Source organism: Procambarus clarkii, chromosome 18 (assembly GCF_040958095.1).
Source record: "Procambarus clarkii isolate CNS0578487 chromosome 18, FALCON_Pclarkii_2.0, whole genome shotgun sequence".
NCBI lineage: Eukaryota > Metazoa > Arthropoda > Malacostraca > Decapoda > Cambaridae > Procambarus > Procambarus clarkii.
Genome location: NC_091167.1, coordinates 44,118,742 through 44,138,428, shown reverse-complemented (window position 1 = coordinate 44,138,428; position 19,687 = coordinate 44,118,742). Strand labels below are relative to the sequence as shown.

The following is a 19,687-nucleotide window of genomic DNA, read 5'->3' as shown; positions in this document are numbered from 1 at the left end:
AGCTCTCTCACAAGACTCCGGGTCAAGGTGTCAGTGACCCAACAGGCAACATGACGGAAGTAAAAGTGGCGACTGTCACCCGGAGACAAGGGCACAGCAACCAACGATCCCGTACAAGACGGGTTGGGACCCGGAAGACACATTCAATGGTCCACTGAGCCCCGACAGGGGTTTTCAGGGCCCGTAGTGGTAACAACTACGGGAAGCCCGGGCAAGGTGTTGCTAACTGGTTAAACACCCAAAAATAACAAGGGGTAGAGGACAACACTGAAAACCCCTGCGATGTGTACAATCACGGGGGCCTAGCAGAGGGCCACCAAACACTACCAGTGGAACTATAGCCCCACTAGGCAGACCGCCACCAGGCAAATGAAAATAAAAACAAAAGAAAAACCCCGCAAAAGTACACCGTCTCCAGAGGCAACAGGAACCAGTCACCGCTTAGGTGGCAGGTCGTGCAACACCTTGACGCCCTAACCAGCACAATTCCAGTCCCTACCCAGGGCCAAACAAGGCCCCCAAGCCTCAGCTGGCCCCAAGGGCGAGGCAAATGCCGAGCAGCAAGAATCTCTACGGGAATGGTTCCCGAACGCCCCATGGAAGATAACCCTGTCAAGCAGAAGCAGTACTCACAGGGCGCTTAGGGAAGTAAGCCAATAAGCGCATGCAACCCCGGCGCTGATGAGGTACTCCTGGCCACTGCACAACACAACACACGGCAGTGAACGCCACACAAGGCAAACACCACCTAGGAAACTGAGGCCAGAGAAGCGTCTATCCCGGTTGACATTAGCTTACGAACTGATGCTAGGCAGCCGGCGCGGTAGGTCTGGGGCTCCCTTCTCCCCCCCCCCCTCTCGGGGCAGGGGAGGACTGCGCGGACAATCGGCGTGGCAGTAAAGTGTGATGTTTGCTTGTTTCCTTGGGATTGTAGGGAGTTTCTACCTCTCTGTTCGGTTTTTTGTTTGTTTTTTACCATGTGGGGTTTGTTTTGTTATGCCTACCTTTCTGGGTGGAAACCCCGGTCGATGGCAGATAAGGAAAACCCCAACCACAAAGGGGTTTTCCAGGGGCATTGCTCCCTGAAACCTCTCTGAAGGGGCCAGGTTCTGGCGCTGGTCCCTGGTATGTCTGAACTCCTTAGCTAATGTTCCGGTCCAATATAACATACATTAGCCCGATAAGCTCCAGGGAGCCGTAGGGGCTCCCCACAGAAAATATGGTTAATTGGGCAAAAAGGCACAATTTATCTTTCTTTTTCTTTTTACTGTATGAAAACATAAGACTATCTTTCAGGTTGGGTACTTTTACTTACGTTTGCTTCCGAGAAACATTTTCCTTCTCTGTATCCCGCACCAAATTCATTATCAACTCCAGATGCTTCATTTTCTAGGTCCATCACCAACATGTTTTTGACCAGCAGACCACCCATGGAATGTGAAATCCATATAATTGGTCGCTCACCGACCCCCGCTGCTGTCAGTGCTCGAGCCAAGTCTCTGCTGTGGCTTATAATAGATTTTCTGAAAAAGACAAGACATGCAAATTTCACAACAGCAAGTACTGTACTGTACTTATATCCACTCGAAAAGAATGACTGGCTCAATTCCCTGCTTGTGCATACAATTTTCACTATTACTTTCTACTTTTTAAATTAATGCTATTATTAAGGCAAACGATTTAAAAAAAACATGATTTGGTATTAATATTAATCTGGAATAATAAAACTATCTTGTTCAATTGGATACTTAATTTGTTACCTAAGACACTAATTAGATCAGAATCATACTGGTGCATATGATTTTCCATTGGACCAAGTTTCTTTGGTTGTGGAGACCCATCATTAACTACTTAACTGCGCCAACTGAGTATTCTCGGTCGGCGGGAAACTGTGCTAACCGAGAAAAAACTCTTTGATTTTTCGGTACCAATTCTAAATGTGTACGAGGTTGGTTGTATACGAAATGGACTCTTAGGACCTCCAGTCAGAGGCAGCCATCTTGGAAAAAACTCCCAGAATGCCCTAGGGCTGCTGGCTGGGTTAGTATTGAATGAGCAACCATGGGTAGCGCACGCGCCTCTGGCTCCCAAACACCTGCGTTATCTTTCAACACCGATGCGGTGTTGAAAGCGTCTGGTAAGTCTCCAAGTGAGCCAGGACCTGGAGCAACAACTGAACCGGGGAAAGAGGCACAGAAACCTCCACCTCGAGCAGTTCAGCTGAAAGGCATCGATCCCGACAGCCTGGCGGTCGAGGAAGGTCGCCACATATACCGGAAGACACCTCAACTACGCCGACATGAAGAGGTTCACCTCCGGGCGCCCGAACACCTGGCAGAGCCAACTGAATGAGTCGGCATCGACCACCCATTCCGTGGACAGGGGAACAAAACGGGACAGGCCGTCTGTCAGGTATTGGACACACCCACGACGTGAACTGCCAGGAGAGCCAAACCCCGAGAACTCAGCAGACGAGTCACCTGAAGCGACCAGCTTTAAAGAGCCAATGACCGCATTGAACCCCCCTCGGTACAGGCAATGAACCACCGGGGAACAGTCCGAATGGAGCCAGATCATTGATCCGCGGGCAACCCGAACCCTCCGAAGCGCAAACAACACCGCCGCAAACTCCCGCACCATGCTGTGGGCCCGACGGAAGGACAGACCCCATCGCCCCTGGCAGGCCTGGTGAGCACTGGTCACAAAACCCCAGTCTAGAGATGATGCGTCCATGTAGTCTTCTAGCGAGGGCACGGGCAGACGCCAAGGCATCGAACCCTTTTAAGAACTTCCTAAACAGCTGGGTGGACAGCGCTTCGGATTCATAGTCCTGAGGTTCATAGCAGTAAATAGTTACCTAGGATTTAGACATCTGCTACGGGCTGCTTCCTGGGGGGTGTGTAACAAAAAGGAGGCCTGGTCAAAGACTGGGTTTGTGGGGACGCTAAAGCCCTGAAATCATCTCAAGATAACCTCTAACCCAGAAAAACCCGAAGAGGAAGCCGGCGATGCAACAGCCGACGCAAGGCCCCCGGGGGTCGAATCCAGCGATCGCGAGAGAGATGGAACGGACATCCCTGAAGGAACCAGAACAGCCGACGAAGCCACACCTGCCTTGGCGGGTAGACCAACATCACAAAGGTCAGGCTCCCACACAGACCCTCGAGCAACCACCAGGTGACCCGGGAGCCCCCCTATAAAGAAGCACAGGCGGGACCGCAGCTGAAGGAGAGACGCCGGAGGAAGAGACAAGGAAGCGGTCCAAGAGTCCCACACAAGACCCAGCTGGTACTGAACCTGGGAGGGAGCCAGATGGGACTTCCTCCAGTTCACCAGGAACCTGAACCCGGCAAGCTGGGAAAGCACTGAGTCCCTGGCAAGCCGACACATGGACCGACTGGGAGCCCAAACCAACCAGTCGTCGAGGTAAGCCAACACCCAAACACCTAACAGATGCAGACGGGCCACTGTGACCCAGGTAAGGTATGTGAACACGTGAGGTGCCAGATTCAAACCGAACAGGAGACAACGAAAGCAGTAACACTGACGCCCACAACAAAACCGAGTCAGTCCCTGAACCCCAGATGAACAGGGATGTTCCAATATGCGTCCTTGAGGTCCAGGGACACCATCCAAGCGCCCGGCTCCAACAGAAGTAGGACCTGGGACAGAGTGGTCATCCGAAACAAGGGGCAAGAAACCCAAGGATTCAGACGGGATTAGTCCAAAATGAACAGTAGGTCCGCACAGTCCCGTTTCAGGGCTGGAAACAGCCGGGAAAACCCACCTGAGAGACGTCGTCGTTTCAACCACGCCCAAGCGCACCCACTCCAAGATGACCTGACAGAGCACAGGAGAGGAAACCTGCCCTGCCAGCCCAGAACCCCCCGGAGGAGGAGGAGCCAACCAACGCCACGAGAAACAACCCGAAAAACCCACAAATCATGAGACCAGGCGTGAGCGAACAGAGCAAGTCTCCCTCCACCGCCCCATCAATGGGGCGAACCAAGAAAGGGCCGCTGCCCCCTACAAGAATCCGACCTGTGCGCAGAGCAAACACGGCGCCGACCATGCGCAGCCGGGACCGCAGGCGGCACTGGCTCTGAACCAGACACCTGTGGCCAACCCCGACGAACGAAACCGTGAGCCCAGGCACGACCCTTTCGGACAGGAAAGGCTGGAATCACACGACTGTACACTATCCTAGCAGCCAAGGAATTGAGAGGTGGATCGCCAGCACGGGGGTCTGGGGCTTCCCCTTACGAGGACGGGAGAAGCTGCGCAGACATGTGGCGCGGCTCCGGTGAAGTCATCCTTGTTTGCTCGTTTTTTGGGGGGGAAGAGTTCTGGCCACTCATTGGTGTTTTTCGTTGTTTTAACTAGAATAGGGGTTTATTTTGTGGCGCTTACCTTTCTGGGTGCCTGTCCCAGTCGATGGCAGTTATAGAATGCTCCAAATCACATGTGCATTTCTATGGGCCATTGCTCCTCGTGCCTCTGTGAAGGGACCAGGTTCTGGCTCGTGGTCCCCGGTAGTCCTAGAACTCCACCCACATTGACTGATGCAAAATAGTTAGGGTATCCATATCAGCCTGGATAGCTCCAGGGAGCCATAGGGGCTTCCCCCAGAAATAAACTTATGGTATATTATTCATTTACAGCATTTAGTGACCAGGTTTGTGATAATAGCAGAATTGTGGTGATAATTAGCGCTGTGCGTAGTATTGTGGGAGGAGGAATTTTGGTGAGGAGGGAGGGAATCGAGGTAGCGTCACTGTGTGTGGCAGCCACTTTTGTTTGGGCTCACCAATACTAGCTTAGTGGTTCACTATGGTGAACACAAATGTCAATACTGTACTTATATAATGTGTGTATATAGTGTATTAACAGTAACAGGAGTATGGTAGGAGGAGCCTATTTTGGTGAGGGAGGTGGCATCGTACTCGTAGTGTTATCTGCTGTGTGACTTGTAATGCAGTGTATGGTGGCCACTGTGCTGTTTGGACACAATACCAGTTTAGTTGTATAGTTATGGTTAATAAAACATGTAGATACTTATACATGTGTAAATAGTGTAATAAAAATAACAGTATGGTGGGAGGAGGAATGTTGGCGAGTAAGGTGTTGGAGGAGTGAGGGAGGGCTGGCTGGGTGTGGCAGCTCACTCTTGTTTTTTGGGCTCAATATACCAACTTAGTGGTTCGTTATGGTGAACAAATATGTAGATAGGTATATACAATATGTGCATATAGTGTAATAATAGCAAAATCACTGTTTGATTGATCGTAAAATATAATATACATGTCACATACATGAACCCCATAATTTTCAGCATAGCGATATTTCACACTTGAACTATATAAATTCCACAAATTACACACTTTTGAATAATATTACAAAAAAAAGAGAAGAAACGAATGAGAAACATCAAAATAATTGTGAAACATTATATTTGCGGCCACTGCCGCCCCACGGGGTGGGAGGGCCTAGTGACCCTGAGCGCTCCATCGTTCAGCGCCCATTATATGCTCAACTTCCCAGCTCTATTGCAGCTAAAGTATGTCACATACAATATTTTATTTTTAGTTTCCCAGTGATCAGAGACTGTATTTTAACAATATTAGAAGAGAAAATAATTTTTTAGAAAGAACATATTTTCTACGCACCAGGGGTTTGTCGTATTTTAATGCAGAGCAGTGCAGTGGTTAACCAACAGCCATTAACAAACATCTTCACTTTTTCACTGTACTAATACTAAACCCTCTTACTGTTTTAAAAACTGGTCTGTGCTCTTCATTCCATTTTATAATAATAGTAATCATTATAGGCCAACACTACAAAATTTCAACTTGGTGTGGATTATAATAGTGATATAATGGACAGCCACACCTAGCAAGCCTCAAAGAGATCCAAGTCAAAGCAATCAACCATTCAATATTTAAAAAAAAAGAGGAGGCAAATCAAATCTATGCTAGCAAAAGCAGGAACTGCAAACACTTGTAATGAAATGCACATGCCAAGGGTGTGCTACTGCTTCATGCAATTCAGTAGGAAGGGGATTCAAGTAGGATTGCAGTCCACCTCTGACAAATCACACACAAGTAACAGGTGGAAGTGACCCTGAACCTAACATGGGTATGCTGAACATAACAGGGAAAACATAGCAGCCTTACATCCCAGAAAGATTTATGATTTATGAATCAGGTACTGAGTAATAATCCAAGAATAAAGTCAGAAGCAGCAGACTAAGCTCAAGAGACAAGTAATTTGCATGTGAGCACCAAACCTCATACCACAAGGAATTTAGACTGGTAGATGGTTGGAACAAGTGAGAAAGTGGTGGAGGCCAAAACCATCAGTAGTTTCAAGGCATTATATGACAGTACTGGGAAGACAGGACACCATGAGGGTAGCTCTCATCCTGTAACTACACTTAGGTAATAACAAATATGGGGAAAGAAATGAGCAGCCACAGTCTGAACAGAAAGGACAAAAATATCATTCCTACGTTAAGTGAAAACCAGCATGTGAGAGCTGATACATGCAGACCTGTGGTGGTACAAACATGAGTGGTCTTGGAAGTATGTAAACATGACTGCTCCAAGGCCTAGACCTCAGATCAACTTGCAGCCAGAGAAGTATTCTAGATCAAGAGAAACAGACTATGCACAGAGTTATGTCAGTCACAGAATCAAAAAATCAGTAAAGGAGATACCTTTCATGGTTGTTGATCTTTGACAATCAGTGTTGTGGAAAATAACCTTGTAACCCACATAACTCTGGAAATAAACTTTAACTGGGCTCTTTAAAGCTGAGAAGGAAAACAGGAGGAAGTAAAGAAACTAAGGAGAGCATCTAGCTTCTCCACATTTGCTGTGGTGGTGATGCTGCCATCTAGTAGTGGTCAGAGTAGGAAGTAATTATTGCAGGGGAGTTTGGGAGTTTTAACTGGCCTTCCTTATGTTATAGTACCAGTTAATTTGTTAAAGTGTTGTTCAAGTTTTAGTTGCCAGTCTTTGGTACTAAAGCCAGTTGTCTCTTAGGCAGTGGACTTAATTTTGATCTACCTTGTCTCCCATCCCCAAGCGTGGTGAGGTGTCAAGAATATTTGCAAACATATTTGTCCCTGACAGCAATGTGGTGTTGGAGGTGTGCCCAGCAACAGAATAATTAACCATAGAAGAGTTTATGATGTTAAAACAACATGTATAGTAGTGCAATATAGTAATAAGTTTACTGCATCTTATTAGGCATCAATACTGATGCTGCCAGATAACACAAATTTAAACATTCACTGCACTGTACAGTGCTGTACATTTTAAGGGGCTTAATTAAAAAAAAAACCATTAGATCTATGTTACTTACCCTCTACCCTCAATTGAGCACTCTTTCTCCCATCTCCACCACCCACACTTAAAGTTGACAGCAATTACTCTCACTGGTATATTTAGTGATGGCACTAACCAATCCAAGGGCCAACAACAAGTGTAAAATTCATCTACCACTGAAAAAGGAGTGCATTTAGGTTAGCTTCATGAATTCTTCATGTTTAGTGAAACCAAAGAAACTCAGAAATGTAAGTAACAATCTAAAGAATAAATAAGGCATTGATGGTACTGTACTACAGTATATATGAAAATGACATTCTGATTAGCATTTGATTGCTCCCAAAAGTAAATTAGCCATTCCCTTCACCTGGGCTCTAGGGGACTCAAACCATGAAATCCCCACGCATGTGAGGCCGAAGCTCTGTCGATTGAGCCATTGAATAGTCTTAGCTCAACTCAGACTGAGCTGAAAAGCCGCTCAAAAAGCTGCCTTTTTTAAAATTAGCCATGTCCATGGATGGAAATGCGCAATCAAGCAGGATCACATACATCATGATAACACGGGATATTTTCAATCATTCCTGTAGGATCATAGATATACTGGGTGAAAACCAGAGAATATTCTGTCTAATCCAGAATGATCTTTGGAGGTCAATCAATAAAACTTCAAAGCTTTTCTGAACTCTCTTGGCATCAAAGTGATCATGAACAAGAGCTCCTGCTAACTACTAGTTGGACTCCTTGACTATCTACGCTGAACACCATGAGGTATCAGTACCATACCTACTATCGGATTCACTCACCTGAGCCAGCCCACATATGACCTGACACTAAGAACTATCTTTAAGTACAGGTGAAAAGGGAAAGGGAGGGTCCATGAGCAACTAAATCATCTGCTCAGAAAGCTGCTTTTTATATGTACTGTAATACAGAATGGTGCCCATGGGAAGGTGAGGGCTGAGCAAGTAAACACTATCCAGCAGAGGCTCATAAAAAACCCAGCATTGAATGTAATGAAACGCCATTTTCTGGGTGAGACCCGTTGGCTCCCCGGAGCTTTACCAGGCTGATATGCTAATGTCAGACTTTGGCATCAGTCATGTGTATGGGGTTCTAGGGCCTACCAGGGACCACGGCCAGAACCTGGCCCCCTCAGAGAGGCAAGGGGAGCAATGGCCTATAGAAACCCCCGTGTGGTTGGAAGCATTCTATGTCTGCCATCGACCGGGTCAAGCATCCAGAAAGGTAAGCATTCAAAAACAAGCCCCTATTCTGGTTAAAATTGCTACCTAAAGCCGAACTAGTGGATAGAACTCCCCAACAGAAAACAAGCAAACTAGTATGACGTCACACGTCACTGCGCTGCTGTCTGCGCAGCTCCCCCCTCCCTGGGAGGGGGAAGGGGAGCCCCAGACCTCCCACACCGGCTATCCACCCATCAGTTCTGAGGCTGGATGTCAAAACACGCCAAAAACCGCCGACCGGAGGGAGGGAGGGTTGCCGGGAGCCTCCGGGTCTCACCCAGAAAATGGCGTTTCATTACATTCAACGCTGATTTTCTGGAGGGAGCCCCGTCGGCTTCCCGGAGCTAACTACCCCCAGAGGAAGGTCAAAGGGACGGAACCGGGAGGTGGACACCACGCACCCCCCCACGGAAGCGAGACAACCGGCAGCAAATGCCAACCCAAGGCCCCACAGCCCCAAAAAGTCCTGGGAACAACACGAGAACAAGCAGCAAGGCCCCCGTACGAACACCAAAGATCCATGCCCGAATGACCGCAAGGACACGTCGCTCAGATGGCAGCGAGAGCAGTGAAGCCATGAATGCCATGGGCATGAGGGAAGAACATAGGCAGCTGAGCCACAAGAACACGGCTGACAACCCGGGACACCATCACCCGCGAACCGGGAAGAACAGAACCAGATCAACGCAAAACGCGCCCCGAACACAGATGCCGTGGCACGCAAACAACAGCGGAGGGCCGCCACTGAACACAAAACACGACACACCCCCAGCCCGACCAACCAAGCACCAACAAAACATGGACCCCTCCAGAACGCAGCAGCCCCACCCCGCGCCAGAAAAGATGTAGACTGCTGCCACCGAACATCCAAAACGCTAAAACCGAAAGAGCAAGAAAACTCAGCGACTCCACCCCCAGAGGCAAATGCCAAAAGGAAAAAAAGAGCCGACGAAAAAACAAACCAGAACCAAAGGGGCCCTACCAACCGAGGAGAAGACAGAGCACGCTGACCAGAGACCAGGACGGTGCAAGCGGCGCACGAACAGGCCGGAGGTGAAACGACGCATGAGACAGCTTACTAACGGTGCAAAAGCAACACCAAGACCGAAAGCAAGCCGAAGCGGCTCCGCCAACGCCGCACAAAAGAGGCAACAGTATGCGGCAAGACGACGGCCCCCAACCCCCACCAGAAAACCAAGCCGACGCTAACAAGAGTAGCCACCTAAGAAGGGACAGGATAAGGAAGGACTGCCAAAATACCCCATACTGCCGCCTAGAGAATTACGCAGGTGGGACACCTACCACGAAACCACCCGACCACAACCCGGAGGCGAGACCGCGAGGCAGAACGTAAGCAGCCCCGACAAGGCCCCTCCGAGCCCAGGAAAAGTTGGAGCTGCGGGAAGATCTCGGGCGCGACCACCGAAACCCAGGCGGCACAAGGAGATGGAACGTCTGCCGAACAGAAAAACTCCCCAAAGCAAGCAAGCCCGCCAGGAGTTCAAAAACAACGGGTCCGACGCGAGACATCGCAAGACCCCGAAAAAACAACTGGCAGGGCTAGCTAGGAAACCAAAGAAGGCGGAAGGGTTGCCGCCAGAACAGTACCAGAACTAAGGGGTACAAGCAACTGCACCAGACCGAGACAAAGAAGCACACCACAGGACACAGGCCGAAAAAACACCCAAGAAGCCAAGGAACACACGCCGAACACCCCTGCGGCAGAGGAGGAAACAAGGGAATGCACGAGGAAAAGAAGCGGTGGAAACCGACCAAAGGAGATGCCAGGAAAACGACTGGGGAGAGGCAGGATGAAAGAGCTGAAGCACAAAAACCCCAGGAAAACAACCAGGGGTGGACAATCAGGCAGGGACAGAAAAACCCCACGCACATGAGAGGGCCAAGCCAGGAACCCGAAGACCATGAAAAACAACAAGCAAACCCCCATACACAAACCCTAGGCACAAAACAGCCACAAGGTGCCACACCACAACCGGACACAGGAACAAGGACACACCACCGCGAAATACGGTACCAATGCACACGTGCAGCAGCAGCATCAGGCACCACTGCAACATGTAAATAGCAACTCTCTTCTGCAAAGGCAGAGAACGGAGCAGGCAGACCCCAGACAGGGCCAACGGAGACACGACAGAACCCAGCAGGCCCAGAAACCTGCACACCAGGCGACCAACGGCGGAGAATCCCGCTCGATACCTGCTGGATGGGGTACTGGAAGCTCATTTACACCCCAAGCCCGGCCCGAGGCTAGGCTAGACCGGCCAGAGGGTGACCCCCCAGGCAGCTGCTTGGAGCGGCCCGCAGGCCCATATACCCCCCACAACCAGGATGGGCCGGAACTTATAGTCGAAAACAGGCTAGTGTGCCCTAGAAGTCAATGGACGTACCGGCAATATGGCGTATGCTCGCAAGTAGGTCGTGTAAAAACCTCAGACCTCTGATGGTTATACAGTGTTCCCCGATTGTGCCTATAGCACCACTGCACTCCACTGGTACTATCCCACAAGTTCTTCCAGATAGGCGGGACCCAGGAGAGCCCTACCAGGTGAGTACATAACCAGCACCATAACCCACACACTTCATAACACAAAAAAAGGTGGGTCCCCTGAATGACTCTAGCATGGGTTGGACATGCACATGAGTGGGACTGGAAGGGTTGAAAAAGGGACAGTCACTGGTGTGCGAATGGTCTCAGGCGTACAAAAATATACCTAAATAAAGACAGGTATATAAACATCTCCGCATCCAGCGCCCGGCCAAAAGACGCCAGATCGCAGAAACTCACCTGTCGATCAGAGGCACGAACGTGACATGACTCAACCGTGCCCAGAAGATCCTGGGAGCACCACCAGGTGAAGACGCCAGAGCCGGACCCGCAGGAGTGCAGGGTAGAGGCGAAGGAGGCGGCCCACACCCATGACATAGGGAAAACCTCGGTGTCCTCCCCACAGCTGGAAACTAGGACACCCCCGGAGCGAAGGGGCACATACCGCAGCTAGGGAGAAGAGCGAGAGGCGAAGCACCTGAGAAAGAAGGGCACAAAACACCAGCACTGAAACACACTGCCCAGACCAAAACAAACTCCACGGCACATGAGCATGACACGCTGGCCGAACCGCACAACCCTCTCTGCGGGAAGGCGCCAACCAGGACTACTGCCCTAGAAAAGTAGCCAAAAGAGGAAACAAGAACAAAACCGGCCAACGAAGTGAAGACAGAGCCCAAAAAGGTACCCAACCGGACCACAAGTAGCCCAACAGGGCTACAAGTAGCCCAACCGACCCACAAGTAGCCCAACAGGGCCACAAGTAGCCCAACCGGGTTACAAGTAGCCCAAAACGGCGACCCGGACGAGGAGCCGACAGACGTTCGAATAATGCGGGAAGTAGCGAAAACCTTCCTGAACCCTCGAGAACACAGAAGCCAACACTAGTCCTGAAGGAACACAAAGGCGCAGGCGCACCGGAGACCAGAAGTCACGTAGAACCCCAAGAACGGGGAAACATGATGAAGACACCGTCCCAAAAATGGGGGGGGGGGGGAAGTATCCACCCACAGGATGCAACCAACCGACTCAAAGGCCAAGGAACCGAGCCCGGGGAGAGGCCGACGCCCAACAGCATGTACGGCGAGTGGGGAGGAAAGACCCTACTCCGCGTAACCACAAGCCCCGCCTAGAGGGGGAGAAAAAAACCCACGGGGTCCTACGGGGCCAAGGGCCCCCCAAGTCAGCCCCTCCCCAGCCCCGGGAACCGACACGACAGGCCCCGGGGCCAAGCCGTCCCCCCAAAGCCCTGGCCGTACCAGAAAACCGGGGCAGCCACGAAAACACTAAGGAAGGAAGCCCACTGGCAGACTCTTACAAGACGGCTGGAGGAACAGGCTCAATGCCCCCGTCACTACCCCGGAAGGGGAATTCCCCGAGACTGCCCGAGTCTCAACACCATCAAACCCCGCCCCGATCCTACAGACGGTAAGGAACCGGATGCAGGCAAGAAGGGGGATCCAGGGGAAAGACAAGGGGGCGTGGAAGGAACCGAAGCAACCAACACGAACCAAAACGGGGTAGCCCCGGGGCTCCCGGGGAGTAAACCACGAGAGCGTTGCCACCACCAAGGCTCAAAGTGCAACGCCCCTGCTGCCCGCACCCGCTTAGTCAGCACAACTGGGTAACCGAGCCACAATGAGCAACAAAACTCGCAGGACTTCGGGTCGAAGGTGTCACCGACCCCACAGGCAGCAGACGGAGGCAAAACAGAGAGTTACCCAGAGACAAAGGGTGAGAGCAACCCTCAAACTCGCTGGAAACGAGGGGGGGGGACTCTGGGGTCACATCCATCGGACCCACGCGCCCCCCAGGGGTTTCCCAGGGTCCCGAGAGTTTACTATAAGAGGACTCGCGCTCAGATAATCCCAGGCAGGGTACTGCTATCCGGCGCCCAAAGCTACCAAACAACTTTCAAAGAGCTGAACCCCCGGGACGTGTACACTCACGGGGACCTAGCAGGGGGTACCACCAGAAAATACTCAGAACACAAAGGACACAAGGGGCAAGAACGAAGGCAGACCCCCCCCCACCAGGTAGATAAACAAAAAGAAAAAGAAAACCCCGCAAGAGGGCAGTGTTCCCAAGCGGTACAGAGCCGGCCGCCATGATCAGTAAAGACAAGCTGCACAGTACCCCGCGCCACACCAGTGCAAAACTGCCCCTTACCATAAGGCGAACAAGGAAGACAGAACACCCGAGCACACAAAGGGCAGCCGAAAACCAAGCAGTAAACAGCCTAGCAGGGGCAGGACCCAGGAACTTGTGGAAGGTAGCCCTAAGCCCCAAGGGCAGTACTTACAGGGCACCTAGGGAAGGAAACCCTAGGCGCATGCAGCCCGAGTACTGGAGACACACTCCCGGCTCACGCACCACCTAGAAGACAGACACCACACTCTAGGTACAGTGCTGAAACAACTACTGGAGTCGGAGCACATAACCGGTGCCTATAGCATCAGCCAAAGAACTGATGGGTGGATAGCCGGCGTGGGAGGTCTGGGGCTGGAAGGCCGTGGAAGGTTCTGGCTGTGGTCCCTGGTAGGCCCTAGAACTCCATACACATGACTGATGCCAAAGTCTGACATTAGCATATCAGCCTGGTAAAGCTCCGGGGAGCCGACGGGGGCCCCCCCCCCCAGAAATGACAACTAAACCACACACATCAGAAAATGAAGAAATGACAATGTTTTGTTCCGTCTTTGACCATTATCAAGTCGACTCATCAGAAAGTGAAGGCACCAGCACAGTGATCACCACTGAACAGGCTATGCAAGAGGAGACTCTGAATAAGGCAGCACAATAGTGAAGCTTAGGAAATGTGCGATTTGTCTGCCAGACATTATGACCTGCTCTCCTTACAGTAGTGATCAACTTAGGTGATCAGATAGGCTAATGAGTAGTTCCTGAAGCCCTTAATTGGCAGTCACTTGTGATGACAAGGGAGTGTTTGGAAGTACTGTGGTATGAATTAACTCTAGTTCATTCTGAGATGGACTGAATATTCTCTAATGGCTTCCTAACACCTTTAAGTTCCTTACAGGGATAATGTTAAGTCTCTGTGTCACCAGTGCAAGGATATTGTCATGACTGACAGTCAAATAAAGCAGCACATGTTTAGTTTAGTAAGCAACAGAATGTGATAGCTCATTAAGTCTTGGTTTCAGTCTCATCTCTGTCATCACACACGACACACACAATAAAACCCAGCATAATTTCTTTCCAAGCCTTAATTTCATACACAAGCACAATGATCTGCAACATGAGAAGTCACTCACTACTCTATAACACACTTCATTCATTAACAACCATGCTCCTCACTTATTACTCTAACTTTCTTCCACTCCTATTATTTCAAAATTTACTTCATTCTGTTCATCGTAACTACTGCCTTTTATCTTGCATAAACCTAAAGAAAATGAGAAACAATTCAATAGTTAAGAGAGGCAAAATTACCTTCTTTATGAAGTCCCTTAAGAATATCTCTACGATTCTCTTGCGACAACAGTGGCCTCTGTCTCTCTTGATCATGTTGGCGCCACGTCCATGCTGCACCGCCTTTGATGCCATGAACGAGAATGATGTCTACCAAAGGAGCCTAGATGAGATTTCATTATAATAATAAACCATTAGAAAAGCTTAAAACATAAGTTATTTTGAAGAATAAGTGGTAAGCCAGTATGTGTTTATAGCACATGGAAGGTATGTAAGGACAGGAAGCCGAGATTGTACTCAGGCTTGAAAACTTGTCTAAATATTATTTACCTGAATATACCAGAGGGCCACTAATACTTGTGGCCTTGAGGACAGGAAGCCGGCAGCTTGTCAAAGGTCCCCTCCCCCCCCATTTGCCTTGATGATCGTTTCCAGCTGTACTGTATTTTAAAACCCAGCAGAGTTTTGGCATTTAAGGCTTCAGCGAGAAGGCAGTTCCACGGGTTTACAACCCTATGGGTGAAAAAGCATCTCTTGTTTTCTGTCTTACATTGGGGTTTGTTGAGCCATTGAACCCATTGCCCCTTGTTTGTGTTACATATGACCTTTTGAAGAAATTGTCCGGATCAACATCCTCCAAATTATTCAGTATTTTAAAGGTTTCGATGCGATCCACTCTATCATGCCTGATTTCAGTGTTGTTAGCCCAATGGCCCGTCAACTGTTCCTGATACGTGACATGACTACGCTCTGGTATGATTTTTGTTGCCTGATGTTGTACCTTATCCAGAGCAAGGTCTGGATAACAAGGTCAACAAGGTTATGTTGATCAGGAACATAATGATTACAAATACCTGTTACTCAGATCACAACTTAATTGAAGTTATGACAACCATGGGGAGTAGACCTTCAAAACCAGTCCAGATTCCCGGTGGAGGAGATTTCAGCAAATTCAACTTCAATAATAAACAGATAAACTGGGAGCGAATAAACCAGGACTTCACAGAAATAAACTGGGAAGAACAGCTAGGAAATGCAAACCTGAACCAGTGCCTGGAAAAAATAAGCTCAGTAGCACTAGAAATATGTTCAAACCGCATACCTCTAAGAAAAAAACCAGCGTTGAATGTAATGAAACGCCATTTTCTGGGTGAGTGCCGGAGGCTCCCCGGAGCTATCCCAGGCTGATATGCTAATGTCAGACTTTGGCATCAGTCATGTGTATGGAGTTCTTAGGCCTACCGGGGACCACGGCCAGAACCGGGCCCCCTCAGAGAGGCAAGGGGAGCAATGGCCTATAGAAGCCCCCGTGTTAGTGGAAGCATTCTATGTCTGCCATCGACCGGAACAGGCACCCAGAAAGGTAAGCGCCCCAAAACAAACCCCTATTCTGGTTAAAATTGCTACCTAAAACCGAACTAGTGGATAGAACTCCCCAACCGAAAACAAGCAAACTAGTGTGACGTCACACACTGCCGCGCCGCTGTCTGCGCAGCTCCCCCCTCCCCGGGAGGGGGAAGGGGGAGCCCCAGACCCCCCGCGCCGGCTACCCACACCTCAGTTCTTGAGGCTGGATGTCAAAAACGCGAAAAACCGCCGACCGGAGGGAGGGAGGGATGCCGGGGAGCCTCCGGGACTCACCCAGAAAATGGCGTTTCATTACATTCAACGCTGGTTTTCTGGGGGGAGCCCCGTCGGCTCCCCGGAGCTAACTACCCACAGACAGAAAAAGAGGGACTTACCCGGGAGGCGGTCGTCGCTCACCCCTCAACTCGAAGCCGAGACAACTGGCTGCAACCGCCGATCACAAAACATGATGCACCCCCGGCCAGACCAACCAAGCATCAACCACCCATGGACCCCTCCGGAACGCAGCAGTCTCATTCTTCGCCAGAAAAGAAGGAGACGGCTGCAAACGAACAAAACTATCACCACGACCAAAAGAGCAGAAACCCCTGCGCCGGAGGAGAGCATGAAGCTCCCCTACCCGACCCCCAGAGGCCAAAGCCAACAAGAAAAGTGCCTTGGAAAAACAATCCTGGACCGAAGGGGCCACAACGAAACGAGGAGATGAAAGGAAAGCGAGCACTCTGTCCAAAGACCAGGACGGCTCAGGCGACGCATGAGCAGGCCGGAGGTGAAACAATGCACGAGACAGCTTGCGAAACGGCGCAGACGTAACATCGATACCGAAAGCAAGCTGAAGCGGCTCTGCCAGCGCCGCACGATACGAAGCGACAGTGTTAGGCATAAGATGACGGTCCTGAAACAACCACGAGAGGAAGGACAAGACCACCCGAACAGACAAGGAGCTAACACGACGAAGACGCAAAAAGAAACGGAAGGACCGCCAGGAAAACTGCATACTGCCGCCGAGAAGAAGCCCTCAGGTGGGACACCAACAAGGAGGCCACCTGATCACCATAGAGATGATGATAGACTCGAGTCAAAAAAACCATACGCGAAGACTCGAGGAGAAGATCGAACCAGCTACGTGACGTACCGGCCCGACCTGCTGAAAGAGGCGGAGCCGCAGGAAAAACCCTCGGGTTCGGACACCAAGCAACCAGCGCCTGAACCCAAGGCTGGGCCGGCCACCAAGGGGCCAGAAGGACAACTCTCCCCCGGTAAGTCTCTAAGCGAGTCAGGACCTGGAGCAACAGCCGAACCGGGGGAAAGAGATACAGGAACCCCCACCTCGTCCAGTCGAGCCGAAAGGCATCGACCCCGACGGCCTCGCAATCGGGGAAGGGCGCCGCATAAACGGGAAGACGCCGCGACCACGCCGACGCGAAGAGGTCCACCTCGGGGCGCCCGAACGTCTGGCAAAGCCAAAGGAAGGACTCGTCATCGACCGTCCACTCCGTGGAGAGAGGAACGAAGCGAGACAGGGCGTCGGCCAAGACGTTGGACACGCCCCGTACGTGAACCGCCAGGAGAGCCAAACCCCGAGAACTCAGCAGACGAGTCACCCGAAGCGACCAACCCCAAAGAGACAAGGACCGCATCGAACCCCCGCGGTTCAGGCAATGAACCACCGGAGAGCAGTCCGAATGGAGCCGAATCGTCGATCCGCGGGCCACCCGAATCCTCCCCAGAGCAAACCACACTGCCGCGAACTCCCGCACCGTACTGTGAGCTCAACGGAAGGACGGATCCCAACGCCCCTGGCCGGCCTGGTGAGCACTGGTCACAAAACCCCAGCCGAGACGACGCATCCGTGTACACATCGAGCGAGGGCTCGGGTAGGCGCCAAGGCACTGAACCCCGAAAAACCCGAAGAGGAAACCGGTGACGCAGCAACCGACGCAAGTCCCCCGGGGGTCGAACTCTGCGATCGCGAGAGAGGCGGAAGGGGGAACCCCGAAGGAACCAGAACAGCCGTCGAAGCCAAACCCGACCCGGCGGGTAGACCACCATCGCGAAGTTCAGGCTCCCGCACAGCCCCTCGAGCAACCGCCGGGTGACCCGAGGGCCCTCCAGAAACAGACGAAGGCGGGACCGCAGCCGCAGGAGAGACTCCGGAGGGAGAGACAAGGAGGCGGTTCGAGAGTCCCACACGAGACCCAGCCATGTCCGAACCTGAGAGGGAACCAGATGGGACTTCCTCCAGTTCACCAAGAACCCGAACCCCGGCGAGCTGGGAAAGAACCAAATCCCTGGCTAGCAAGCAAGCTGACTGGCTGGGAGCCCAAACCAGCCAGTCGTCGAGGTAGGCCAACACTCGAACACCTAGGAGACGCAAATGAGCCACCACAACCCGTGTATGGCGTGTGAACACGTGAGGTGCCAGGTTCAACCCGAACGGGAGACAACGAAAGCGGTAACTCAGACGCCCCACTACAAAACCGAGCCAGTCCCTGAACCGCGGATGAATCGGGACATGCCAATAAGCGTCCCGGAGGTCCAGGGACACCATCCAAGCTCCCGGCTCCAAGAGGAGCCGAACCTGAGACAGAGTAGTCATCCGAAAGGAGGGGCAATGAACCCAGGGGTTCAGACGGCACAAGTCCAGAATGAACCACAGGTCCGCGCAGTCCCGTTTCGGAACCGGAAACAGACGGGAAACCCATCTGAGGGACGACGTCGTTTCGACGACGCCCAAGCGTACCCACTCCAAGACGACTCGACAGAGCGCAGGGGAAGAAGCCTGCCCTGCCAGCCCCGACCCCCCAAAGAGGGGAGGGGCCACCCAACGCCACCGCAGGCCGCGAGACACGACCCGAAAGGCCCACGAATCGTGGGACCAGGCGCGGGCGAACAGCGCAAGCCGCCCCCCCATCGCCCCGTCAAAGGGGCAAACCGCGATAGGGCCGGCGACCCCTACGAGACCCAGAACCCCGCACAGCGCGAACACCGCGCCGACCAGACGAGGGAGGGTCCGCAGGAGGAGCCAACCCCAAACCTGACACCAGAGGCCTACCATGACGAGAGGAACCCCGAGCCCTGGCACGACCTTTCCGGGAAGACCCACCCCGGGACCCCCGGAAAACCAACAAGTCCGACATCGGACGACAAGCCGCCGACGCAGCCTGAATAAACTGCGCCACGGCAGACTCCCCAAACAGGAGAGGACAAAAAGGTGAAGAACGCCTAAGAGCCAGAGCCCAAGCAGATCCCATGGAGGAACCCAGCACCGCCTGCCGACACGCGAGACGGGAAGCATAGAACAGGGAAACCGCATCCCGCAAAATCGGCGTGAACAGCTTCAACAAGGCAGCCGACGAACGCGCAGCCGAGGACAAGGTGCCGGACCCCGGGACGGACCCAAGCGTCCCCACATCCTCCACGAGCCAATCCGAAGACAGCTCCAGGAGGGAAAAGAACCGCAAGGCCGAACACAAAAGGCCCCGAGCGCGCAAGTCCTCCGCCACGAGCGCCGCCGAAAGGGAGGGAACCTGCACATGGAGCTGAATAACGCCCACATCGCGGGGAAGGGCAGGGGCAAACAAGCACTCATTCAGGTACTCAAGTTCACCCCCAGGAAAACCTGAAGCACCGTGGAAGCTTCCCGCCACTCCAGCGCGCGGGAACGACAGAAGGAATGCCAGGAATCCAGACCAAACAAGGGGCAGTCTGCTAGCCAGGACGACTCCGGAACCTCGTAACGGAGCCAG

At 51.9% G+C, this 19,687-nt stretch overlaps 1 protein-coding gene across 4 annotated transcripts in view; it reads right to left on the bottom strand.

The window, feature by feature from the left end:
• LOC123754647 (protein SERAC1) overlaps window positions 1–19,687 on the bottom strand; it is a 91,026-nt gene that overhangs the window by 30,727 nt on the left and 40,612 nt on the right. For all 4 annotated transcript variants that reach the window (XM_069326568.1, XM_069326571.1, XM_069326569.1 and 1 more), the window contains 3 exons: window positions 14,592–14,733; window positions 7,366–7,504; window positions 1,316–1,523 (listed from right to left, as the gene is read on the bottom strand). In XM_069326568.1, coding sequence (XP_069182669.1) covers window positions 1,316–1,523; window positions 7,366–7,504; window positions 14,592–14,733 — 489 coding nt within the window. The remainder of the gene's footprint in view (window positions 1–1,315; window positions 1,524–7,365; window positions 7,505–14,591; window positions 14,734–19,687) is intronic.